The sequence below is a fragment of the Poeciliopsis prolifica genome, unplaced genomic scaffold (assembly GCF_027474105.1).
Source record: "Poeciliopsis prolifica strain line A6 unplaced genomic scaffold, Auburn_PproV2 SCAFFOLD051, whole genome shotgun sequence".
Lineage (NCBI taxonomy): Eukaryota > Metazoa > Chordata > Actinopteri > Cyprinodontiformes > Poeciliidae > Poeciliopsis > Poeciliopsis prolifica.
This window is the reverse complement of record NW_026562426.1, coordinates 821301-847809: the sequence shown is the minus strand read 5'-3', so window position 1 is coordinate 847809 and position 26509 is coordinate 821301. Positions and strand designations below refer to the sequence as shown.

The window sequence follows — 26509 nt, the reverse complement described above, 5'->3', positions numbered from 1 at the left end:
TTATTTCAGAAAGCAAACTTTATTTGCGAGGATAGGCGGTTTCACAACAACAAATGTTGGGTTATGTGTGGAAGAGATGGATTTAAAAAAATATATTTTTAGTGAACAACCAAGATACTGATATGTTGTAGCAGAAGTGCTCAAACAGAAACTGAATATCCCTTTCACCTCCATCAAATATTAATGTACCTTATCTTCACTTTCCTAAAACAATGGCCGAAATCATTTTTGGCCAAAACTGTTCATTTTATTTATTTATTTTCCTTTGATCAGAATCACCTTTGGCAAAACCCAAAAAAAAAAAGAAAAAAAAGAAGTAGGACATTATCTTAGGAAGATGACAATATGTAAGGATACAAAGATCTACATACATAAATATGTTTTTATTTATTTTAAAATTATTTTCAAATTTCAGCATTATTTTTTATTTTTTGCATCCATCCATTGTTAACTGAATACACTGCAAACAGTGGTTAATAAAAATGGGGGGAACATTTGAAATTACATGTCATAAATTCCATTTTTTATTTCACTTCAATTTTACATTTCCATCAGTAAGTGAGGGAACAATAGTTGTGTTGAAGTAGTCTGTGAAAGGTAATACATTGTTGTATTAAGGAGTAACCATAGTGAAAAATGCCCATATTGATAATTGAGACTTGACCTGAGTTATGGTGATGTGGGAAGGAAGTTAGCTGAGCTAACAATTGAGTCCATTAAACAATTTCTGAATGGTGACCAGAAGAAATTACCAAAGCTTCAGAGTTCGCCTCACCCTGTCTGTAGTGTGGGCTGAAATACGGGTAGATCTCACCTCTGAATGAACACTCAGTGAAAGAGTAAATATGGGACTGGGCTGTCACATCGTAAAAAGAGACCAAACCTTCCTCTTGGTCCACAAACACCCCGACCTTATTGGGTTTCCATTCAAGGGAAACCCGGGTGGGTGGTTCTGTCATGGCGGCGTAGTTCTCCGCTTCATAATGCACCAGAACCCAGTAACCTTTCTCTGGGCTCAGCGTCAGTTTCCCTCTACGGTCGGCGCTGCCTCTGGCTACACCTAGATCCCATCCGCTCTTGTTGTTGACGTCCACCTCCCAGTAAGCCTTCCCAGTAGTCAAGCTGTTGAGTCCCAGTACACTGCCCAACACATCGAACCTCTTCGGTGAATCAGCCACTTCCTGGTTTTCTCCTCCATCTTGTACTTCCTTCCCATCAGGCGAAAGTACGAGACGTCGGTTTGCAGTCTCCGGGTCCAGCTTTATGTCCACTGTTGAAAGGTAACAAATAATTTGAGGATGTAAACCATAGCTTTCTTGTGAAAATGTTAAGTAAGTGATATACCACACCTGTGAACTTTTGGAGTCTGTTCAGTTCTGTAAACGTCAGAGGACGGGTTTTACTCAACAATACTCTAACAGTTTCCACTTTCAAAAAAAAAAAAAAAACACTTCCTACCAGTGGTGACCAGCTTCTCCAGCTCCTGCTGAATTTCTTCAATCATAGTTGTTGCGATTCCTCTCATGGAACCAAAAGCCACTGAAGTGTCAAGTTTGACATCATTCCAGTTTTTCATATCATCCCGGATGGAAATGGATGGGTACCTCTGTAGAGAGTTGGAAGAAAACATGCAAAGAAAACACACTAAAGATGAAAACGACTGTGTTGTAAACCACACTGACTCAAAAACAATATTTCCAGATACTAGACCTGTAGGAAATGGATGTGATCCTCAAGCGCAGATATGTTGTCCAGTTCAGCGATCGTCATCTCAAGTCTGTTGATTTCAGCTTCCAATTCGTCTTTGAGGTCTTTCGCTTCTTTTTCAAGCGCATCCCTCCTGTCCTGTAGCGGTTTCACTACTTTTGTATTGGCTGCCTCCACAATGGCAATCACAGCAGTGAACACTGCCTCAATGTCCCACCACTCAAGCTGCTCCTGAAAATGAGAATAACCAGTGATTGTGTTGAAGACGTGTAGTCGTTGCGAAAGCCAACGCTACCTCGACTCGAAAACCCTGAAGATTCGAAAGATGCAGCAAAAAATAGCTTCAGGCAGTCAGAGCTTTGGCTAGTAAGTCATTGAAAATCTTCCTCATACCACTTCCTGCTGTCATCTTCTTATTTTCTGCCAGTAGTAACATTATGTTGTTGATCGCATGACTTGTGTGGTGCGAAAAAAGCAGATACCAAAACACTTGAGGTTTTTTTCAATTGCCATATTTCACTTAAGAAAATGTATTTTCGTAATTCCAATTTGCACAATTTTAAGATCAACGGAGACGCAATTAGCGCCTATCTAATTGCATATTTTATTTTTTAATTTGATTATATTTTGTCCCATCAAGGATGACAGACGTTGGCCTGTTTTGAGGCGCATGTACCTTGCAACTCTTCAGAGCCTTGTTGATCTCCACCATCTTTGTCTTTCTCATCATAACTCTTTGTTGTAATGTTGTCTTGGTCCACTCAAGTTCAGCCTACAGGTACAGAGAGAAAACATTTTCAAAGATGAACGTTTCCTTTCAGTCATAAAATGGCGATTGGCTCAACAGATAAGACAAACAGGGTCACGAAGTTACGGTACCTTCTTCTTTAGGCATTCCTCTTCCGTCGAGACAACTTCCTCTTGACCTCCTTCGATACAGCAAACGCAGACGCACGTCTGCCGCTTTCTGCTGTACAGCTCAAGTGAGCGTCCATGAGTCAGGCAGGCCCTTGCGTCCAAGTTCTTCACCGGTTCCACCAGCTTGTGGCCCTTGAGTCTTTTAGCTGAATGATGATTCTCCAAGTGGGGCGCACAATATGAGGTGAGACACACAAGGCAGGACTTCTCGGCCTTCAGCTTTGGCTCGGTGCAGATGTCACAAGCAACTTCCCCAACCGTGGCACACTCTACACTTTTTGTGCTCTTCATCTTTTGGGCCCTATCTTCCAGCAGAATATTGACATCAGGAATTTTCTTTCAATTCTTGGGGCGGCGAACTTGCACAGTTTTAATCTAAACTGACCAGATGTAACGTTCTAGGCACGTTCTGCAGGACTCAGGAGTGTTGCGGTAGAGCCGTCCTTTAGAGGTGGACACCATGCCTGTTTAAAAAAGAGTCACATAGTAAAGATAAACTCGGTTCACTTTCTGAAATCAAATAGAAAGTTGCATTGAAAAACAATTCTGTCATTGGTAATTCGTTGAGTCTTGGAGTTTATGCTTCAGCAGCAACATTTGCAACATTGAATCCAGCAAGCAATTATTAAAAAGGCATCAAGTTGTCTTAGTTCAAAAGTGAACATTAATACTTTTGCTTTCTTTCCTTCCCACAAAGTGTTTTTGAGAAAGAATTAATAATAGGGGTATTAGTCACACACATAGTATTAAGTTTGACTGTAATTCTACATTTTCATTTGACTTGATCATCTTTTATGTGTTGTTTATTCTTTGCATATGAAATTTTCTCATCCTGAAAATAATTGCCCAACTACTGACACGCTGCCTTGCACCATAAAATCAACAGTCGCTGCTAAAAACATGGGGCAGGGTGTCGGCGTCAATCATATCCTCACAAGAAGCAGATAGTGCAGCTCCACAGACTTTTACCTTCAGGATGCAACTTTTGGACTTCCTTCCTTCCTGCGTGGGTTTCATTTGTGATCAAAAGTCCAGCTGGACTCTTTTATAAAGAGAGCAAGACTGGCACAAAAATAAATATGAGAATTATCTGTTTGCACGTAGTGGGGCGTGTTGCATGTTGAGCCACTGATAAGACTCTGTGGGAGGTATTGATGGGCTCCAGGACGAGGGTTCATGTTTACAGAGAGTGTGCTGCTCAGTAGTGGAGCCTGTTTGACTTTAAAACTAGGTGTAAAGCTTCATTCATCCTTTTCAAGCCAAAACAGAAGGTGAAGCACCAATGATTGAGAAAAACAGCACCACGGTTTTATTTTTTATTTCTCACTGAGCAACACAGCTTCATCACAGCATTCAGTCCAAGTTTGTCACTTTAATGTCACTTCTTTAAAAAGAAAAAAAAAACCCAGTCACTGGTTTTTGGTAGGTGTTCACAACATTGAAAATCATCAAAGTTAAAATAGAAATATCATACGCATGGCTAAAGATTTGAAATATTCCTTTAAACAATCATTTTGTTGATATTGTTTACTTATTCTGCTGGATAATTAACTTCTTGCTCTTATTTTTGAAATTTAAAGAAAATAGTCATGAAAAACAAGTGTAAAAAAAAAAAAAAAAAAAAACTCCAAAAGTGTTTATGTGCTACGTTTAGCACAGAAAGCTAAACGTAGCAGGAAGCCTCTGCTCCATTGTTTTAATATCTTAAAAAAAAACTTCTCAAACTGAGTCTTCATAAAACATGGGTCAGTGAGGTCAGGATCAAACATTAGTTATGCTGCACACTGATCAGATCTGGATGTAAGACTTATGCAGATGCTTTTCAAAGCAACTGATAATCAGCATTATGTTTCTAATTTCATTGTATATTTAAAAAAAACTGCACACATTTTTCTAAAACCCCAAACTATAAACATTTCTTCCTTATTTTCTACACAGATATACTAATGAAGTTTCAATGAGATTCACATGACAGCTATCAATCTGGGTAAATGCACATCAGACCACAGAATAAAACATCAAAATTGTTTTCTTGTATTTTGTAAGGTCAGCCACACTCCGAATATGACCAAGAATTGCCTGTATTTGTACTTTATCTCTCTGATTTTTATTATGTGAGTCAGTGCAGTAGTTCCTATCACAAGCAAGACTTTCTGTAGGGCTGTTTATCTCCTTAAATAAAAAATAAAATAAAATATAACAGAAAACAGAAAACACAACACTCAACAATACATGTTTCACCAGCTATTTTTAAAAGAACATTTATGCAAAAATGCTAAGCAATTAGCTTTTTAATTAATGCAATTCCTTAATTTCACCGAAATGAGTATAAACTACCAAGACATAAAGAATTGTTGAAAAAAAATACCTGTGTGGTGCCTCATGAGATTTACTTTGTGATTCAGAGCTATCAACTTTCTGAGTTGGAGTAAAACTGGAAAAAATGTGGATTCCCATAAGTTTTACACAGTATTGAAAAAACAGATTCAAATTAAAGTTTTTCTGACAATAACCTGGATAACAATTACCACCACATGACTAATCCGAACCCTAACTCTAACCCTAACTGTATTTGGCTCCAGAAATGCCAGATATATGACTTGAATGACTGGCATATGTACATATTTATATATAAAAAGTACATAAAACTATATTGAATGAGTCAGTTTTATGATTTTTCATTTTAAATATTTTCCAGATTAAAAAAACGTAATTACAAAACAAAATAAAAGTACATCTAATTACTTCCAGTGGTTTACACACAAGAGCTAACAATGGTTTGTTTTGAATAATAAAGGATGAAAGTAGGCGTGGTTTAGCTAGTCAGCATGTTGCTTCTTTCTTTTTTACTTAATTTAGCAAAAAAAATTCCCATTAATTTCTTTGTAGCAGTCTATTGTAATACCCCCCCCCCCACCCCAAGTCTAATGCTGAACAAAACCAAGTTTTGAAATCACTTACATAAACTGGAATGGTTAAACACAAATGGATGCTAAACACCTCCTTTCTTCATCAGTCACATTAATTTCCAGTTGAAATAATCATAGCCTCAGAGTTCGTCTTTTCCTGTTTCATGTGTGGGCTGAAGTACGGGTGGAGCTCGTCTTTGAACGAACACTCTGTGAACGAGTAGATGTGAGACTTTGTTGTTACATCGTAGAAGGACAAGAGACCTTCCTCGTAGTCCACGAACACCCCGACCTTATTGGGTTTCCTATCGAGGGAAACACGGGTGGGTGGTTCTGTCATAGCGGCGTAGTTCTCCGCTTCATAATGCACCAGAACCCAGTAACCTTTCTCTGGGCTCAGCGTCAGTTTCCCTTTACGGTCGGCGCTGCCTCTGGCTACACCTAGATCCCATCCGCTCTTGTTGTTGACGTCCACCTCCCAGTAAGCCTTTCCAGTAGTCAAGCTGTTGAGTCCCAGGACGCTACCAAACTCGTCAAACCTCTCAGGAGAATCAGCCACTTCCTGGTTTTCTCCTCCATCTTGTACTTTCTTCCCATCAGGTGAAAGTATGAGGCGTTGGTGTGCGGTCTCTGGGTCCAGCTTTATGTCCACTGTTGAGATCAAATTGAAAATATATTATGAGCTCAGTGGTTGCTTTTCCATTACAGATGTGCACAAAACTGCAATATTCCACTAAATTTATGTTCAAAATGTCAAATCACGCAATTAAACAGTCAATGAAAATGCAGGTATTGTCATTATTTCCCAGACACCGTTAAGGAAAAATAGTCAAACACGCTACGTACCGGAAAACTTTTGAAGTCTTTTGATTTCTGCAAAAATAGAAAATTAAGTTTTTCGTCAACACTAGCCGTTTTGGGTCTTATTACTGTCCCACAATGAAGTCAACTCTTACCAGTGGTGTCCAGCTTCTCCAGCTCCTGCTGGATTTCTTTAACCATTCTTGTTGTAGTTTTTCTCATGGAGCCAAAAGACAGGGTGGTGTCAAGTTCAACATCCGTCCAGTCAGTCATGTCATCCTGATATGACAGACATGGGTATCTCTGAACAGACACAAAAGAGACAGATTACTGAACAGACTTCAAAGCATCAAAGCTTCCTAGATGCACTTCTTTTTAACATAAATCCTTGATGATAACTTTGTAAACCAGTTTAGATTCTAAAGTGATTTTCCTCTGACCTCTAAGAAAAGAATGTGATCTTCTAGTGATGAGATGTCATCTAGTTCTGTGATTGTTTTCTCAATTTTGTTGATTTCGTTTTCCATCTCATCGTTCAAGTTTTTTGCTTCTTTTTCCATTGCCTCCCTTCTGTTCTTTAGTGACCTAAGAGCTTCCTTCTGGGCTGCCTCCACAATGTTAATCAGTGCTGTGAAAACAGCTTCGATATCCCACCACTCGTTTTCAATCAGGTCCTGGAAATGAGAAGAAATTAATTTTAAAAGCTGCTGTTAGCGCATCTTTAATTATTATCTGCCGATGCTTTTCTATGGCCTCCATTGCTTTTTGTTAATGAAGTTCCAGAGTTGCAATGTCTGCGCATCTGGGGTCTTGTTTTGTAAAACGCTGCGTAGGATCAATAGTAAAATGTACATGTGGCCAAAAGCCAAACGTTGAATGTGCAGAGGGCAAAGCATGAGGCAGAACCTCATGACCAAACGTAGTGGTGAAGCTGTGATTTATAAAGAACAGCCTAATATTATAGTCTAAAATAAAGTGAATTCTGTCTGACATTTCAGTTGTGAAGAAGAGTTAGTATTAGATGCTCGACTGAAGATTTTTGCTCCAATAAGCTCTAGATTTTTGAACGGGTTTTACTTTGGCACTGGTCCTTTAGACATTGTTGCCTCTTATGCTTACCTTGCACTTCTCGAGAGCTTTCTTTATCTCATCCATCTTCATCTTTCTTATTTCAATTCTGTCTTCTAAATCCTTCTTGGTGTTCTCAAGTTCAGTCTGTAAAAGACAACAAGCGGCCACATTTTAAATGTTTCAGCCTAAATTTGCTCAATTTAGCTACTGTTTAACAGTAGCTTGAGTCTCTTAAATCTTCTTTAGAAAATGCCGAAAGGCTTAAATAGGTAAAAAAGGTGGCAGATGAATGAATCAGGAAGTTTAGCTCACCTTCTTCTTGAGCCACTCCTCTTCTGTGGAGACCACGTCATCCTGACCTCCTTCCATACATAGAACACAGATGCTCCTCTGCTGATTCCTGCTGTACAGCTCAAGCGGGCGTCCATGGACTAGACAGGCCCTTTCGTCCAAGTTCTCCACTGGTTCCACCAGCTTGTGGCCCTTCAGTCTCGGATTCGAATGGTTCTCCAAGTGGTCTGGGCAATATGAGGCGAGGCACACAAGGCATGACTTTGTCGCCTTCTGCTTCGGCTCCTTGCAGACGTCGCATGGTACCTCTCCAGGGGCCCCTGAACTCCTGTTGCTAATGGTGTTTTTCATCTGCGTGGCGATGTCTCTTAGCACAATGTTAACATCTAGAGGGGTGTTGAGTTTTGTTTTGCAAAGCGGACAAATGTCGTTCACCTGATATGGGGAGATGCTGCGCTCCAGGCACTTCTTGCAGAAAGAGTGACCACAAGACGTTGTGACCGGATCGGTGAATATATCCATGCAGATGGAGCAGGTCAGATTCTTCTCCAGCGTGGCATCGCTGTTTGGAACAGAGACGGCGGCCATGTCTGCTTAGGGAAAATATCTCAGTTAAGTCAAAGCTTCCATTTGAAACTTTTTTAAATGACATTTTTTGTTTTTGCTAATGAAAAAAATCCCTAAAACAGCGGCTTCTGTTTAGCCGCTTCTGTTTAGCGGCTAAACAGAAGAGTTTAGCCGCTAAAAAATACAGGGTCAGCGACTCGGTGTAAAAGTTCCTCATTATCAGAAACTCACTAGACGTAAAACTCTTACGTTTTATGTCTCAGTATAACCACATTTATATTTCATCGAAACCAGTATGTGTTCTTGTATTAAATGAAAAAATTGATGAAGGTGTTTGATCAACAGTGGTGGGGATACTTCAGCTAATAAATTAAATTTGTTCTCCCCTTTGTTTAGCCCTTTAACCTTTTTGCTAGCTTTGAAAATCTTTAGCAAACTTTGCATCCACTAAGTGATTTTTTTTCTGGTAGGACTGTAATAACTGGTTTGACCCTGTTGCCATGGCGACATGCCATGCAGCAACAAGTTATTGCTGGTATCGAGATGGTTCATTGCAGCACGTTAGCATTAGCTTCCATTAAATACCATGTTGTTGTGGTGTTTCAGCTATGGTCACACTGATGCCTGTGATTATGACAGTTGGCACATTTAGCTTGTTAGTTAGCGCTGCCAACCACTGTTGGTCATCATTTTGTTATTTATTTTTAAGCCCTGTTTTTGTTTATTCATGTTTTTAAACCATCCCCTTAAGAAAGCTCACACTTTCTAAATTAAAGCTAAACTAATACACAGCTGTAGCTGGAAAATGTGAGCTGGGTTGCCATATTTCACTGGACTTTGACTAGGCCATTTTAACAGGATTTACGTTTAGAGTGGTGATAATAATAATACTATAAAGACAACTTTCAACTTCAGGTCTACTGCCGCATGCATGTGTTGCTGCTGAAGAAAATCATTCCCACAGTATGACACTGCCATCACCAAGTTCAGGGAAAGTTTTCTTCCAAAATGTTTCAGTGTCCTCAAAAATGTTCTGTGGAAAACTGGGTTTGGGTTAGAAAATGTATAAAACATTTCATTTGTAACAGGACAAAATGTAGAAAAAATTGACTGGTGCTTCAATTTAAATTTTCTTCAATTATTATTATTATTATTATTATTATTATTATTATTATTATTATTGACATTTTGAGTAATACACTGACTTGCCTGCAATGTTCACTAATCAAGATTGAATTGGAATCCATGCATTTAGATCCGATTGGATTTTGTTAACTGTACATTTCTATGTACAAATTATACATCGGGTGAAATGAATTTCTCCTTTATTAAAGCTTTTGTGTTTTAAATAATGAATCATTACCAACATGCTGCACTGTTTGTGTGTGAGCAGGCGGTGGCCTGGAAAGCTGTGGCGCTGTCAGTAACTTAAACAAACGAGGTTCAAAGGTCACCGATAAGCAGACTGCTGTCGTTGTGCAACTTTTTATGATATTTCGAGCACTTTGTTTGTGATGTATGATCAGCTGTCTGCCGGCGCACAGAGGAAATGTTGTTGTGCACCTGCATGCATCCAAACAGTAACAGACATGAGTGTTACTATTCAGAAAATAAACTGTTCCTGGACTGTGTTTCATATTTGGAATTTGCAATTAATTTTGTTTATGAGACAACTTACTTAATTTTCAATAAATTACAAAAAAAAAAAACATTACAATTTACCATCACTTCCTGCAAGCTGATGAAACTGTCTGTGCACACCAACACACCTCACCTTTTTTTTACATTACAGTTTTACAACTTGCCACTGTGTGTCACTCCCATTGTGTGATTATAACTCAGGATTACAAAAGCATGTTCTGCTTTAAATCAAAGGTTCATGATGAAAAATGTTGCATTTAGAGCAGAAATTTACCTTTAGGTTGCGGAGCGTTCCCTCTGCTCACAGGTTTCTACTCCCTCCTAGTGAGAATGTGTGTCTTTCGATGTGGACTTCCTCCCCGTGTTAAGTTTCATTTCTGATCAAAAGTACAAACAGGCACCTCCTTTATTCACAGGAGGGAGGCTGGCAGGCAGCAGAGCAACCACATCATTTACTTGCATGTGGCCGGGGCGTGCTGGATGTTGTGCAACAGATCAAATCCCTTCATTTGCCCAGAGGTTTTTCACTGTCTGTAGAAGGAAGTTTTATGTCTGAAATCGTCTCTGTTGCTCAGTGTGAAGCCTGTTTGACTGGAAAACCCAAAGAGTTCAGAGTGTTTTTTGTAAAGTTTCATCTTTCATTTCTGTTCCAAAGGAGAAAAAAAAAACAATTGTTTGTGTGTTTTCTATGGGACCTCTTACTGTTGCAGTTGTGTGTCGGTCTAGTTTTTGAAAGAATAAAAAAATGCACACAAACGTATACAAATGTCTACATGCAGTAAATAAACTGCCAATGGAAAACAGACAACTGACTGCAAACATGTTATCGTGTAAAGCTAACTAGCACCGTTTTATGTGATGGCGCAGCGTCAAGTTGAGTTAACGATATAACCAGTCAGCATGTTGGTCCAGCAGCCATAAAGCAATGACTTCTCAATAAATGCAAAAATGGATGGCAGTCATTTACACAATGCACATCGCCCTTTGGCAAAAAAAAAAAAAAAAACTAGCAGTTGTGTTTGTAACATTTACAATGTGTATAACGCGCTACTGCGCTAATAGTGGCGCTAATCTTTCATTTACTCCATTTGCATTTTGACTAGTTACCTTTACACCGATTTTGCTATTCTATAATTATTAAATTATTAAATACCAAAATTTCCACATAGCTTGATATTTTTGGGTCTGTCTGATGTAATTTTTAAACCTTAAGTGATCTGAGTATGTTTGGGGACTCTACCAACCTCTGATTGTAGTTAGTTAATTTACTTGGGCTTTTATTTTGAAGTGGTTGAGAGAAGCCCTCTAGTCCAAACCTTATTCTCCACACCATAAAGTCAAACTTTGTGTTCTTCTTCTGCTGAGTTAATCATATGCATAACATCATACCATGTACTATTTATTATTTTTGCCATCATAGCACATCATCAAAATCTCAGGCACGACACAAAATATTTTATTATTTTTTTTAACCATGTTTTTATGTCACAAACTTGGAGAAAAAGTATTTCAAGAATTCAAAACTGCAGATTATTTAAAAAGAAATGATAGAATAACCAAAGTTCCTGTTGTTTTGTCCACCAAGGTGTCAAGCAAGCAAAGATGTCAAATTGCAGCAAAGGAAATAAACATTCAGCATGAATATACAAACACTGATAAACAATATTACAAAGTGAGTATAAAAAAAAGATAGGCTTTATATACTTCTTTCCTTGTTTCTCTAATCCTAAAAGTCTCACCATGATGTAAAACTAGTGGCCAATTGGGGACAGAAAACATACTTTGACCCTTGATCCCAGTTTGCAACTCCCTTTCGTCTGTTCACACACAGATTTACACAAAACATCTCAAACTCATTTCCTGGAATTAAACTGTTTCCAGGTGATGACTCTTCCTCGTAAAGCTACAGTTACTATAAATGAAAACACACTCTGTGTTGGCTTGATTTTTTTTTTTAAATGTTCTTCTCTGACGCATCAAATCATTGAATTCTTCTCTTCTACTCAAAGTTAGGTCTGAATACTCTGACCGAATAATGTAGAAGGGCAAATGCTTCCAGTCCTAATTCATTTTTCAATGCTTTATTTTTGAAATAGTCAAAGGCTCAAAGTTCATCTCATATTTCATGTGCAGACTGAAATACGGACGAAGCTCGTCTTGGAATGAGCACTTGGAGAACGAGTAGATGTGAGACCGGGCCGTCACGTCGTAGAAGGACACGATGCCTTCCTCATAGTCCACAAACACACCAATCTTCTTTGGTTTGTCTTTGATAGAAAGTGAAACAGGTGGAGCTGTCATGACTGCATACACTGTAAAAGGCTTGGGTACATCACACTCTTCAAAATGTACCAGAACCCAGTAGCCATTCTCTGGGTTTAAAGCTTGTCGTCCCCTGCGGTTGGCGCTGCCTCTGGCTACACCTAGATCCCACCCGGTTGTGCTGCCAACCTCCACCTCCCAGTAGGATTTCCCAGTTGCTAAGGTGTTGAGTCCCAGGACGCTGCCAAGCACGTCATATCTCTTTGGAGAATCTGCCACTTCCCGGTTTTCTCCTCTGTCTTCCACTTTGCTGCCATTATTGGAGAAAACCAGGCGGCAGTGTGCGGTTTCTGGGTCCAGCCTCACGTCCACTGGGAACCCAGAATCGGAGCAGAAACAAGCATTTTTCAGAAACAAATCAATTGCTTTTGAGACAGCGTATGAGAGAAGAAAGTGAAATGTACCTTCAAACTTTGGAAATCTCATAAGTTCTGCGAAGAGAAAATTTGGGTTTGATCCATCATGTCAACGATTTGGGTTTCATCACTGTAAAGTCAGGTCTTACCAATGGCGGCCAGCTTCTCCAGTTGCTGCTGGATATTTTCAATCATTGTTGTTGCAGTTTCTCTCATGGAGCCAAAAGAAAGAGTGGTGTCAAGTTCAATGTTCTTCCAGTCTTTCTTGACATCCTGGACTGAAACAGATGGGTACCTCTGGAAAAACAGAAAAAAAAAACAACAGAGCTAAATTAATTATCATAACCTCTCTGCACGATCAAGAAGAAGTTACCGTTTATATGCATTTTTTGATGAAGATATTGAAAAGCGATGCAAGCTTCAAAGGGAAGCTTGCATTTACCTCTGACCTGTAGGAATAGGACATGATCTTCAAGTGCCGATATGTCGTCTAGCTTTGAGATTGTTGTCTCGAGTTTGTTGATTTCATCTTCCAACTCATCTTTGAGGTTTTTTGACTCCTTATCTAAGAACCGCAGCTTGTCTTCAAGTGGGTTTAGTGCCTCTGCCTTAGCTGCCTTCACAACGTCAACCACAGCTCTGAACAGAGCATCAATGTCCCACCACTCTTTCGTCACCAGCTCCTAAAAAATTTGAAAAATTATGTTTTAACAAATGTTATTTTTCCCCCCGAAATACAAACGTTTGGTCGAATATCTTTCTTGAGACAATTCTTCCTGACGAATAATGGCGTCCCATTAGGGAGCCTGATACACTAACATATACAATCCAAATGACTGAAGACTGGATGATGCTGAGTGCAGTCTGGATTTAATAGTTTAATTAGAAAACCATCTTTAGATATTCCTTTTTGTTGAGCAAATATGCTAAGGCACAGAGCAGGCACCAATCTTCTCGGTATGGTATGCTTGAGAAAGAGACTTCATTCAACCAAGCGGTAACCTTTTGACCTCTTTTGTAATACTTGCAACTCCTTCGTTATACCTCACAACTCTTCAGAGCTTCATTGATCTCATCAATCTTTGCTTTCCTTGTCATGATTCTCTCTTGTAACTCCGCCTTGGTGTTCTCAATTTGATCCTGTCGAAAACAAGAGCAAATCTTGCCAAACATCATCTCTGTAACGCTTGAAAAATGTTCCTCTGTAACTTTGACCTCAACGGTTGTTCACCTACACAATTAGTATTTGTTCAGCATATTGCAGAAACTCATAATTAATACTCGGATGTCTGTAATTGAATCAAGATGTTTATACCTTTTTCACTTGCCATTCCTCTTCAGCAGAGACAACTTCCCCATGGCCGCCATCCAAACATCGAGCGCAAACGCATGTTTGCTGCTTCCTGCAGTAAAGCTCGAGCGGGCACCCATGAGTGGGGCAGGCCCTTGTGTCCAGGTTCTCCACAGGTTCCACCAGTTTGTGGCCCTTCAGTCTTTTAGCAAAATAATGGTTCTGCAAGTGGGCTGAACAAAATGAAGCCACGCACACAAGGCAGGACTTTACTGCCTTCTTCTGGGGCACCGTGCAGGAATCACAGGGCACCTCGCCGGCAGCCCCAGCAAACTTCTGACCCAGTGTGCGTTTCACCTCTTTGACAATGTCTCTCAGGACATTATTCACCTTGGGGGCTTCCTTCAGAAGCCTTTTGCAAAGAGGACAGGCATCATCAACCTGAAATGAGGAGACGCTGAGCTCCAGGCACCTCATGCAGAACGAGTGACCACAAGATGTGGTCACAGGATCGGTGAATGTTTCCATGCAGATGGGGCATGTTAGGTGTTTTTTCAGAAAGCAGTCATCTTTGATGGATTCGGCCGCGGCGGTCATGTCTGCGAAAATACACCGGAACAAGATTACCCAATTAGAAAATGTCGGAAGAAACTATATCTGCTTTTGGAATGTTGCAAACAGCAACACACACTGGGACTATTAACGATGACTTTAAAGCACTTTCATACAAAGTGATGAACAGTTACAAGAACATAAGACAAATATGTACCAGCACAGATTAAAAATAGATAAAATACCAATAAAGCAAGACAAAAGGTAGAGTTTAAAACTATGACAGAAGTAAAGAAGTGGATTTTTAAGCTAGCTTCCCTGCCTGATGTCCTGAGGTAGGCAGCGCTACAGAAATGGAGCACGAAAGGAGAAGCTCGCCAAAAGCTTCTCCTTTAAAATATTTTTTTGTCACCCACAAATGTTTGGTCGAATATCTGTCTTGAGACAATAATGGCATCCAGAGTAAAGTCGATTGCAGTAATCAATTATGATCATTTAAGGTAGTGTATGTGATACACTTACATTGTCTGATGTCTTCCATATTAACAATCATGTTAGAATATTTTGCCACCTTTCAGTGGTAAGAATAAGATCTGGTTTGTGAAGATTGAGCAATAATAAACTTGATATATTGACTCATTTTGAGGTAGATTGTGCAAAAACAATACATATAAGAAATTTTGATGGTGTTCTATCACAGACCCCGAAGGTGAACTGCCTGAGTGCGGTGGTTTGGCTAGTTCTCATCCTGAGACTGAACAAGAAGGAAGAATTTGAAGCTGCACAGATTTTTATGCTACAACTCGCTTGATTCTTTGTGAAACAGAAGAGAATTTCTCTTTGAACTACATGCACCGAGCGTGACAAGATTAACCACCATACAAGTCCCAAGTAAAATGAAGCACCCGCCTACATGCTCCAAAACAAGTGTCAGAAAAAATTGAAAACAAAAAGTTCACAAAAGCAGAAGTGCAAGATCCAGAGTTTACCTGCAGGCTGCTGAGCTGCTCCCGTTAACGGTGCCTGCCCTGTTCTGTTCTTCCCTTCTGACTTCCTTCTTGTGTTGACTTTCATTTCTACATAAAAGGTTAATTCAGGCACCTCCTCTATTTAGAGACAGGAGCTGAGCCATCGTCATCTATTTGCATGCTGCTGGGCGTTGCCTGGAAGCAGGTAATAACGTATACAGTCCTTTGAATTGCTCTTTATGAAGCAATTCATAAAGAGCACAGAAAACCGGAGAGTTACTGAGGTTTGGACAGTTTCGGTTGTGGGAGGTAAGGACTGAAAACGTACCAATCTTTTGATCGATAAGATTCTTTGGAGACGACAATCTCCAAATTATTATCTTTGGAGATTATCTCCATTGAGGTTGCTCTCTGGAGAAAATAAATAGAAACAACAAAAATTGTCTCTTGAGTGCAAATCTGAAGAGTAATATTTTCCAATTTTATAGATTTGTTTACTATGAAACTGCTATTTCCAGGGGAAGGAATTACACAAAAAGAATCCACAAGTGTTTCTCAAAACTTTTGTCAAGAATAGATATATCCAAAACTGAACTAGGTAAGATGACTTGCTAAGAGAAAACCCAAAACATTATATAATCACTTTGCAAGGGGAATAACGAGTCCAGTACACTTTATCGAACGGCGTCTAAATGTAGAGTTGCTGGTCATAAACTGTGTGTGTATGTTCTGGCAATTTAATGCATTTCATGCCCAACATAAAATATTATTTTAGCTGAGTTACAATGTGTTAAATCTTTTAAGATTATTGTCGTACAGAAATATATGTCTTGTGTATTCCTTGTTCATGTGTTTACACTTATATCACATTCAAAATAAATCAATTAAATAATGAAGACGTTTGGTCAGAGAGTGTGAAGGTGTGCATAGAAATACAAGAGGAGACAGAGTTTACATCTTTATAGAACAAAATATATATATTTATATTTATATGTCACAATGTTAGTTTTTTGGTCCACAGATGTCGAGCAGCTTGTCGTTCCATTCATGAACAGGAGTGTAGGAATCGCTGTGGAGAAACGAAAAGACCCATTCACTCAAACAACCGTTTGAATTTTTCCTTTCCTTTCCTTATCTTTTTTTTTTTTTTTTTTTTGCCCAGTGAGTCGACCTGTGGCAACATGTCAGACCTGCAGAAAGTGAAGGTTGTCTTCGGTCTGTAAGAGCTGCTCCAGCTCCGCGTTCCTCTCCTGCAGCTCGCTGATCTCCTCTTCCAGCTGTTTGACCAGCTTCCTGCTCTGCGCCCGAAGTTCTGCTGGAGGTTCTGCTCCGCGGAGGCCTGCGGTCCGCTCCGCGTCCTCAGCCACGCTCAGCTTCTCCTGGATCTCCTGCTGAAGCTTCAGTCGTCTGCGCTTCAGTTTAGTCTGCGGAGGAAACAACGATTGCATCAAAGTCGATGCCTTTTTTCTAAAGTTATAGCTTGTTATATTATAGGATGTGTGTGTTTTCCTGAAAACTGTTTTGAACTCTTTTAAAGCCACAATTATTGCATGAACATTTTCAATATCTACTATAGAAATGCTGTGGTCATCTTTTAGAAATCCCCCCTTTTTATATGTTTTTAGCTCTAAAAACATAAAACATTTTATAAAATGGAGGATTGATACATTTCTATTTCTTTCAATGGAATGGTGACGTCTGTGGGAAATGATGTGAACAAAACAAAAAAATAATATTATGGATACTTATTCTGGTGTGGAAATTTAGTAGAAGATCTCATGCAAAAGGACGGTAACAAAAATGAAATCTGAATTTATGATTTTCTACATTCTAAGAAAAAAACAGATCCTTGTGCACAAATATTTTGAAATGATAAACAGCCTCTGTTGTCGAACCAAAGAGCCGTTTGCAGGGCAACAGAAATTGCACCCAATTACACAGTTAAATTAAAAGTTTAACTGGTTCTTCAACGCACCATGAAAAAAAGCCACAAAACTCACACACAACATAAAATATTGCTGAAATATTTAAACACTCAAAGTTTAAAAAAAATATATATTTTTTTGTCAGGCTTGCTTTATAAACTTAAGTTTAACCAGGTAAATATATGCATTTGATTACCTGTGACAATGTTTTCTTTTAAGTTGGATCACTTGTTTCTTTTATAAATATAAATATTTTATAAATCTTTTGGTTGACTCACAGGAAATGCTTTTTGCTTCACTTTTCATGTGGAAAAAAAAATTCAAACATTGTCAAACTTTACCAAAAACTTTGATAATTTTTTTTTTTTGTGTGTGTGTTCAGACAAAAACCAACCTTGTTCTTGGCAGCTTCCTTGCTGACAGAAACAACATGGTGGCCTCTGTGCTCCGTCCTGGCGCAGGTGGCGCACACGCAGGTTCGGTCGCTGCGGCAGAACCTGTCCAGCTTCCTCCCGTGCAGCCCACACTTCGAGTCCTCCAGGTTCTTCGCCACGCCGACCAGCAGGTGGCGCCCGAGGTCCTCCGTCTGATAATGCGGCCGCAGGTGAGCGGAGCAGTACGAGGCCAGGCAGTCCAGGCAGGACCGCACCGCGGCCCGCCGCGCCGGGCAGACGTCGCACGGGACCTCTCCCGCTTTGAGCGGCGGCGCGGCTTCGCTCTCGGCTCGCTCGGTCCTGAGCGGCGGCCGGGTGGGGAAGACCGCCATGCAGAGCGGGCACTGGCAGCTCTCGCCGAGCCTCCAGTACTCCCCGATGCACTCCAGGCAGAAGCGGTGTCCGCAGGGGAGAGACGCCGGGCTGCTGAACTCATCCAGGCAGATGCGGCAGTCAGCGGGTGTGGACGCCCGGTCCGGGCTCGCCGCTGGATCCAGCATGCGGCCTTCGCCCAGCGGGTTCGGGCTTACCTGGATACAGTTAGTGGGAGTGGAGTTAAAGCTTGTTTGTGTGGCACATTTCAGCAACAAGGCGTTTCAAAGAGCTTTACACAATAATAATAATAAAAAATTTCTAGTTATAAAACGAGCAGTAAACGTTGCGTTTTTGTTAAATACCATCATCAAGCAAAATTTTATGAAGTATCATCATCGATATTTCATTTAATACGAATCAAAAGCAGCTCTGAACAGCTGGGGTTCAATCCTTGATTTCAAGGAACCGGCTGTTCTGTTGTTTTCCAGAAGTTTGTTCCAGATTTTGATGCACAGAAGCTGAATGCTGCAGAGGAAACCAGAACCAGAAGATTTCTGGAAGTCTTACACAACAACAACAAATGCTGCTTGTCTTGGTTTTGACTCAGCAGTTATGTAATCATACCTCTTTTTGTTTTATAAGTCACAGTTGTTTTCCTGTTTGTCGGCTGCATGTAAATCCATCGAGCGGAGCGGGGGAATTAATTCCACCCATCCACCCATTTTCTTACACCCCTGTCCCTGATGGGGTTGGGAGGTGCTGGTGCATTTTTCCAGCCAATGTTCCGGGCGAGAGGCGGGGTCACCCTGGTCAGGTCGCCAGTCTGTCGCCTGGGAAATTAATTGTTCAGCTTCATTTAAATGTCTAGAGTGGATGAAAATGTATGTCCTGACCTGCACTAATAAGAGTTTGTTGAAAAGTCAAGATGATCTTAAAGTGTCTGACAAATTTTAAACCTCAAATCTTTTGGGTGTCCTTACGCTGCCCATGTAAGACCTTTCTAAAGTCTGTAACAGGTGATTCCTTTCACGGGTCGGGTTTGCTTTCTGGTTTTCCGGCTGAGTGCAAATCGATCAAATCCACCTGCCTGTACAGTCCTGCATTACCGAGACGAATTGAAAAAAACAAAACAACAACCCAGAGACCTAATCACCATCCGACTCTCTTTCTGTTTATTTCCCATCAATTCTTGTCATCAGAATCAAAGTAAACCTAAGAGAACTGAAAACATGCAAAGTTCATTTTCAATCATCCTTCAAATGAGTTCTTAAAAAGCCATCAGTAATGGGGGCATGACCTTTGACAGAGTCGAGTCATGTGATCCATGCAGTAAACAGCTCGTTTACTGCAGTTTGTTGTTTGTCCCGCCGTTTTGGATCAGAGGTAATTTGGTTCAACCCAACTGATTCATAAAGGGACAAATGCTACCTCGACACGCTTTAAACGACAAACGAGTCCATAAATATTGAGGGATTTAATTAAACAACAAGAAATAAAGCATTGGAAATATTCAGTCACACATATTCCAGTTTTATTTCTGATTGTACCCTACAGTCACGTTGAGTCCTATTATTGCATGTGTACTCAAGCATTTTGGCACAAATATCATTTCTCCCTGACTTGATCCCTGATAGGTCAGAGCGTTAGAAATTAAACATTAGAAATGTCATTTTTAATGACATTAAATGATCAAAACTCATTCAGTAAATCAGAAGTGAAAAGGCTTTCATAACGATAAAAATAATAAATCAAGATGAGCTGATGATTGTCTCGTTTGCTGCCATTTATTTACAGTTAAGTCTTTTTTTTTTTTTTTTTCTGGCAATAGATTTAGGAATCAGAAGTGAAAATGAAACATAAGTTGCTCAAAACACAAAACCTGTCATAACAGCCTGGATAATTACTTACCTGAGACAGGAATCTAAAAAAATCATTTAAAAGTACATACCCTTCTTTCAAAAAGTATTGCCAACTTGTCCTTTGTGAAGCTTTGGGAGAGTTAAGTTGGCTTCTTATCTGCTGTTTTTTATTGTTCTTGTTCCTGTGTAGATATAGACGCACCTTTGTGCGGAGAGGTGAAAGAGATGGGCGGGGTTTCAGAACTGTAATTTCCTGGATGCCATTGAACTTATATTCCCGTCCGGACTCCCCGTCTCTTGTGCCCGAGGGGTCAAGGTGGAAAAAAAAAATCATGTTGTGATTGGTTCCTGCGAATGAGAGGGAGGTAAACAGATGTGTTCACCGCTTCACAGTGACGTCACAATCGTCAGGGAATTGACGCTCCGAGTCTCCAGCCTCTCCCATGTTCCGCTGCCACTTTTGAAGATTATTCCAGAAACAGCAACAGCTCCTCCAACATCAGCAGGCCTAAATATGACTTCAGTAAATACTAGATACTAAAGCTAAGGAATCTGAAATCCGATCAATCGAAAGCTGAAGCGGAAATTTGAAAAAACAACATTGACACATGTACTTATGAACAGATTATTTTCCCTGCTAAAAGAGGATTTTTTTTCTTGACCATCAGGGACGCGCTATGAGAATGTTCTTCATAATCCACAAGTACCAAAAATCTTTTGGACTTTTTCCGTTTACTAAAAGTGGAGATACGATTGGTTGATTCGTCGGGTCAGGCTGCGGAGAGCCAGGATCACTTTCAGGAGATGTTGTGGTAAAGGATGAATGATGTATCTATTAAATACAAGGACAGATAAAACTACAGGCCACATCCATGCTTCAGTGTATCCACCTCGTCATATTTGGCTGTTTTTGAGGAGAAGTTTTTAATAAATTATTACGATTATTTTGAATAAAATAAAGATTTACTGCTCACTGGCAAGAATCAGAGCCAATCATGATTACAAAGGTTTCTAGTCTCTCTAAACTGACTTTTCTTTTGCTTTTAAATTGTAAGCAAAAGTGATGAAAGGTGTTCGTTCAATACACACAGTTTAAGACCTTCGACCTAATCTGGAAATCACATTTGGACCTTTGACCTTTTAGAATCATTGAATTCCACAGCAACATAACTGACATAAGTGGCTGTAGACCAGCTTTCAAGACTATAGCACAAAGGAAGCACTTTAAATCAGTATGTTTCTTTTCAACACTGTTAAAACCCCAATTGATATTCAGTGACATGTTTCACCAGTGTATAATGTTTTAGATCGGAGCTGTACAGAAATGATCGTCTCAATACCAGCCAATCGTAAACGACTACTTGGAATCAATATTTAGTAGCATGTAATTTGGCCAGATAAGTTGTTTCTACTGCCCCCTAATGTCCAAACCAGTTTGATGTCCTTTCATGGATTGGTGGGCAATGATACCCAAATAAAAGTGTCCTGAAACTGATGACTATAGGCAATGAAATCAAAAATATTTTCCAAAAATTGTGAAGCCCTACTTTAGACGAGCATATCTTATAAGGAATGAATCATAATTTCATAAGAGTTTACCTCAAATTGTATGAGGACCCAAGCAGAATTGGAAAAAAAAGTACCATTTTCTTCCCAGCAGGGGGTAAGAGCATCAAATGAAAAAAGGTTATTAGTTTATTTACAAACAATTTGTGCTTAAAATGTTTTCCAAGTTTACACAAAAAAAAAAGAGAATTGGTGCAGATTTACATTTCAGGACATTTGTCAACATGTTTGAACTCTACTGTTAGTTGCCTGATGGAGCCACAGAAAAGTTAACTCAACAGCTGTGGTGACATAAATGAAGGACCAACAGCAGGAATGATGGAGATACTTTGGTTTCAGTGAACTCATATCCCCATGTTACAACCTTTTCAACTGGACTGTGAAAGACTGAACGAGAACCTGTAGGGATTAACAACTAGCGCCTCAGATCTCTTTGATTTGCTGTGCAGGTAGAAGTAAGGGAAAACCCTCCCGGTGAAGCTTTCTCCTACGTAAGAGTGAATGTGGAGCCTCTTATCCAGGTCGTAGAAGGACACCCGGCCTTCCTCGTAGTCCAGATAAATCCCCATGGTACTGGGCCTGGTACAGAGATGAAGAACTCGCTGTGGTGAGCAATGAACATAGTAATCAAAGCCAGACTTTCCAATGGAAAAGAACCCGTTTTCTTTTTTCACAATTACATCGTCTGATCTGTCCACCATTTCCAGGGCAACACCGACATGCCAGTCGTTTCTGCGGCCCACCTCTACCTCCCAGTAGTGCCGACCGGAGGTGAAGCCAATCTTCCCAAAAACCATGGGTAAGTCAAACCTTTGACACTCATACGATGGTGACCTGGCTTCTTTGGAGAACTTCAGACGTTTCCCGTACTCCAGTACTCTAAGACCAGGGCCGGCGGTGGAGTCATCAAAAGTGACAGATTCTTAAAAAAAAAAAGAAAAGAAGTCAAAGTTCAGGAAGGGTTAGTATCTTTCGAAGACAGGATGAAGTAAATAAAACCAGCAGAATTCAGACACTGACCTTTGTATTGACCGATTCTGGTCAGTTCTGTAGAAGGAAAATAACAAAAAACATCGTTATTGTCAGGGTCAATCACAACCAAGAGAGATCTACGAATCTAAGAATAATTACCAATGGTTGTCAGCGTTTTCAGTTCGGTTTGAAAACTGGTCATTAGGTGATCCATGGCTCTCCGCACTGTTTGGATGCAGATGTCTGGGTAAACCTTGGTCTGGGACCAGTCCTTCGTCTCAGACGTGGCGTTCAGAGTCTTCAAAGTCTGAACAGATTGATAGGCGGATAATGCTTTTTGGCATTTCTGCACAATTTCCAGACTTCAGTGCAACTGATAAGTTGCACTGAAGTGCAATCAGAAAATTTTCCAGATCGGTCTGAATCTGGAAATCAGACCAATTTTCAGATTCCAGCTCTAATATTAAATCAAATTCAATATTAGAGCAGGTAGATAAAAAGTTTTGTCTGTTTTTGGTTTTTTAGCTTGTCATCAGACTTACATTTACCAGCTAATATGTACAATTCTCATCTGTCAGTGAGAGGAGTATAATGTTTTTTTTTTTTAAACAGTTTGAATGATCCACTATCACATTTTGAACAAATAGTGGTGTCCGCCCATCCTTAAAAAGCCTTCAGTTCGTGTTTCTAAAATTAAGGCACGAAAATGTCTTAAATTCTTAAAAATAAATGTAAGTTGGCCTTAAGTTTCATCAAAGGTCTGAGATTTTATCATGAAGTTTAATTTAATCTAGTACAATCCCATATGTAGGTTTTTTTCTCTCATGGTATTTTTCCGTCAAGCAAAAGTTTGAGTGAAGGTCAAAATTCTTAACTTGAAGATTTTTTAACTTTCTTGTGTCGTGTCACAAAGCCTGCATAAAGGCACATGCAGGCCTTTACATATAGAAAATATTGAGAGCTTTTTTAAAGAACGTGACCGGTTTCCTGTCTCAACGTGACGTAAAGCTCAGTCAACTGACTAACCTGTAGAAGTTGAAAGTGGTCTTCAGTCTGAAACAGTTCCTCTAGTCGCAAGTGTTTCCTTTGCAGAGCCGCCACCTCTTCCTGTAGCTCCTCAATCATCAACTGGACTTTTTCCTTGGATTTCCCCACCTTTTCCTCAATGTTTGTTTGCAGTTTGCTTCGAATCTCTTGCACTCTACCCAGCAGGTTAATGAACAGCTTCTCGCCGTCCTCAGCTTGTTTGTCTGCTTTCGCCTATTCGAAACACACAAATATTGTTGAATGCAGTGTCACTTTAAGCCGTCCTGTAAATATAAGTATGATTCAGACACTCACTTTTCTCATTTCTGATGATGAGGTGAATTCCTCTATCTTTTTAATTCTTTCTTCAATCATGACTTTGATTTTTGCTTGTTTGGATTCAAGGTTTTCCTAGAAGAGAGTTAATGGCTGTCAGCACTGAGAATGTTGTTAATATAAAAAAATTAATTATTATGATTTAAATTTCATTCTTGTATTATTTCATCTTTGTTCGTGCAGTATGTCAACTTTTCCTATTTTTCCTGTATAACAATTTTTGTAATATTCCTACAATAATCTGACATTTTTTCTATATTATTACGACTGTATTCTCACAATTTTTAAACTTTAGTCATGAACGATTTTATTCTCGTATCATTTCTCACATTTTTAAAATGTTTCCTCTTAGTATGGCCCTAATACTTCATCTATGAAATATTCAGTGGTTAATGTTATTTAAAGATTTTTAAATATATATATATATCTTTGATGTTAAAATGATCTGAAGTGTCTTGTAGTGGCAACAGAAATCTGTAAAACACTGCCAGTTCAAACGATTGCGAGGCCTCACTTTCTGCAGAGCCCCCTCCTCTTCGACAGGCACCGTCTCGTGGTCTCTGTGCTCTGCTCCGCAGCACAGCAGACAGACGCACGCTTGTTCGCGTCTGCAGAAAAACTCCAGGATCCTGGCGTGCTTCTCACAAACCCTCTCCTCCAGGTTCTCCAGCGGCTCCACCAGCTTGTGTCTCATCAGGGCGGGGACCCTCCGGTGAGGCTCCAGGTGTCCGTCGCAGTACGACGCCAGACACACCAGGCACGACCTGGACGCCTTGAGCCGCAAACCCGCGCACACGTCGCACTTCACCTGCCACGGGGCGTTCTCGCTTTCGAGTGCCTCGGTTCTCCGTCTCTTCAACTGGACCGACATTTCCTCCATGACTTCGTTCGTGGAGAACTCTAGCTTCGTGGGGAATCTTTTGTTACACTTTGGACACCGGTAACAGTCGCCATCGCTCCATCGCTGGCCGAGGCAGGTCCTGCAGAAGTTATGGCCGCATGGTGTGGTGACGGGTTCGGTGAAGAGGTCCAGACAGAGCGAACAGCGGAAATGCTCCTCTGGCAGCGAAGCGAGGATGCAGTGTGTTGACATTATGCAATCTGTGTTAAAGAAGGACAAAGTTCTTCATCGCCCCTGGTGTCAGAAACCTTTTCATTTATTGCAGAAATCACCTGCAAGACTGCTAACTCCATCTTAAAAAAGGAACAATCTATAAGTCAGAGCTTCTTAATGTTTCACAAACGTCTTGCTTCTCATTACTGATGTAATTCATTCTTGCCTCACCTTCAGTTCTATTTTTGCACTGCTCTAAACACCAATACTGAAGAAAGCTGGCTTACTCCGCGTTGACCTTATTCATATCAGACCGATTTCCAGTCTCCTATTTCTATCCAAAGTTTTAGAGTTATAGCTCACAAATCGCACCTCAGTGTCAACTTGTATGAACAGTTTTGGTCTGGTTTTTGGCGCTGTCGCAGCACAGTGGTCAAAATCACCAGTAACTACTATAATATTTACCCTCAGAGCAATATTTGCGGAAAATATAGTATCGATTTCCGCCGCTCTGTAAATGACACAAAATTCTACCTCTCTTCCTCATCTACTTCGCTTCTTCTCTTCTTGACTGGTTACAAGATATTAACAGTGGGTTTTCTCATAATCTCCTCACACCGAATCCAAATCCAACTAAAATGCTACATACAGGCTCAACATCCACAACCTGTGAATCTGGAAAATTTTCTTTATCCGCTGACAACTTCACTCTCCTCCCCTCTTCATAAGTCAAGTCTGGCATTGCTGACAGTAGCAAAGACGACTGTTATTCAGTAAAATCATACAATTACAGGCTATATATACTGATGTTTTTTTTTTAATTGGTGTTTTTCATTGTCTAGTTTCATAGACGTTGGTCAAACAAAGCAGAATTTGTTTGACCAACGTCTACAACCTAAGAAGGTTGAGTCATGCAAACGCAGGAAGGAAAATCGGTTGAAATTGTGTGAAAGAGGCTGAATTAACTACGACTGTATTAGATTTGGGGATTTTATATTTACACAATTTTTTATAGAATGCTTTATGAATGTAGTTGATAAAAGTCAATGTAATTAAAAACATTGCCTTACATAGTAATTTGGGGCCACTGTCATCGGTGAATATGAGCAACGACAAATGAGTTGCATCTTTAAACAGCTTTTCTGATGAATTGCAGGCTTGTATAGATCCAGACTAGAGTCCACCAAGCACAGCAACAATAACAACGCTGAAAGATTCCCAAAAATGATTTCGATGTTTGCAATCTAATCTGCCCAGAAATGGAGGAAAAAAAAAATAAAAAATCAACTCTGGCACACCCAGTGAGTCATGCCCGCATGAACCGAGTAACAAATTATAGAGCTTTGTAACACAGTCGGTATTAATTTAAAGCAACATCTGGAAACAAGTCGATCAGTCGAGTAGTAACTCACCCGGGTATCGCTTTTGCAATAAATTCCACAAGTTCTAACAGCGTCTCGTGTGCATTTTGTAAGATTCAATTGCAGAATGCCTCCAGGGTTCACCTCTTCCACGGAAACGGCACTGCAAGAAACGGAGAAGCAGGTCCAGCTTCTGGCACTTAGTGGGCGTGGCCAGGTCATGTCATTTCCCCAAAACAAAACTTAAACCTGTTTTTTGTTGTTGTT

The 26509-nt window shown here is 40.0% G+C and overlaps 4 protein-coding genes across 6 annotated transcripts; all 4 read right to left on the bottom strand.

Moving 5' to 3' along the window:
* Positions 1-10292, bottom strand: LOC129378287 (uncharacterized). The gene is made up of 13 exons (XM_055058595.1): positions 10180-10292; positions 7719-8287; positions 7455-7550; positions 6776-7009; positions 6491-6638; positions 6381-6407; positions 5650-6185; positions 2587-2961; positions 2384-2479; positions 1711-1938; positions 1459-1606; positions 1350-1376; positions 1-1270 (listed from the first exon to the last, which is right to left on the bottom strand). The coding sequence occupies exons 2-13, from the start codon at positions 8283-8285 to the stop codon at positions 717-719; spliced, it is 3036 nt and encodes a 1011-aa protein (XP_054914570.1). The 5' UTR covers positions 8286-8287; positions 10180-10292; the 3' UTR covers positions 1-716.
* Positions 10293-11340: 1048 nt separating this feature from the next.
* LOC129378179 (E3 ubiquitin-protein ligase TRIM38-like) lies at positions 11341-16245 on the bottom strand. The gene is made up of 7 exons (XM_055058466.1): positions 15416-16245; positions 13899-14473; positions 13628-13723; positions 13033-13266; positions 12733-12880; positions 12632-12658; positions 11341-12538 (listed from the first exon to the last, which is right to left on the bottom strand). Exons 1-7 carry the CDS (start codon positions 15498-15500, stop codon positions 11979-11981), a joined length of 1725 nt encoding a protein of 574 aa, XP_054914441.1. The 5' UTR covers positions 15501-16245; the 3' UTR covers positions 11341-11978.
* Positions 16246-16339: 94 nt separating this feature from the next.
* Positions 16340-20175, bottom strand: LOC129378182 (E3 ubiquitin-protein ligase TRIM47-like). 3 transcript variants are annotated; one of them, XM_055058471.1, is made up of 5 exons: positions 20017-20175; positions 18693-18898; positions 17714-18283; positions 16585-16818; positions 16340-16463 (listed from the first exon to the last, which is right to left on the bottom strand). In XM_055058471.1, the coding sequence occupies exons 3-5, from the start codon at positions 18251-18253 to the stop codon at positions 16440-16442; spliced, it is 798 nt and encodes a 265-aa protein (XP_054914446.1). In that variant the 5' UTR covers positions 18254-18283; positions 18693-18898; positions 20017-20175; the 3' UTR covers positions 16340-16439. The 3 variants fall into 3 exon arrangements, with proteins under 3 accessions (XP_054914446.1, XP_054914447.1, XP_054914445.1); XM_055058472.1 differs by lacking the exon at positions 18693-18898 and having other exon boundaries at positions 19977-20175; XM_055058470.1 differs by lacking the exon at positions 18693-18898.
* A 1434-nt stretch (positions 20176-21609) lies between these two features.
* LOC129378180 (E3 ubiquitin-protein ligase TRIM17-like) lies at positions 21610-26457 on the bottom strand. The gene is made up of 7 exons (XM_055058467.1): positions 26294-26457; positions 24342-24928; positions 23807-23902; positions 23492-23725; positions 22625-22772; positions 22514-22540; positions 21610-22415 (listed from the first exon to the last, which is right to left on the bottom strand). The coding sequence occupies exons 2-7, from the start codon at positions 24918-24920 to the stop codon at positions 21862-21864; spliced, it is 1638 nt and encodes a 545-aa protein (XP_054914442.1). The 5' UTR covers positions 24921-24928; positions 26294-26457; the 3' UTR covers positions 21610-21861.
* Between the last annotated feature and the right edge of the window lie 52 nt (positions 26458-26509).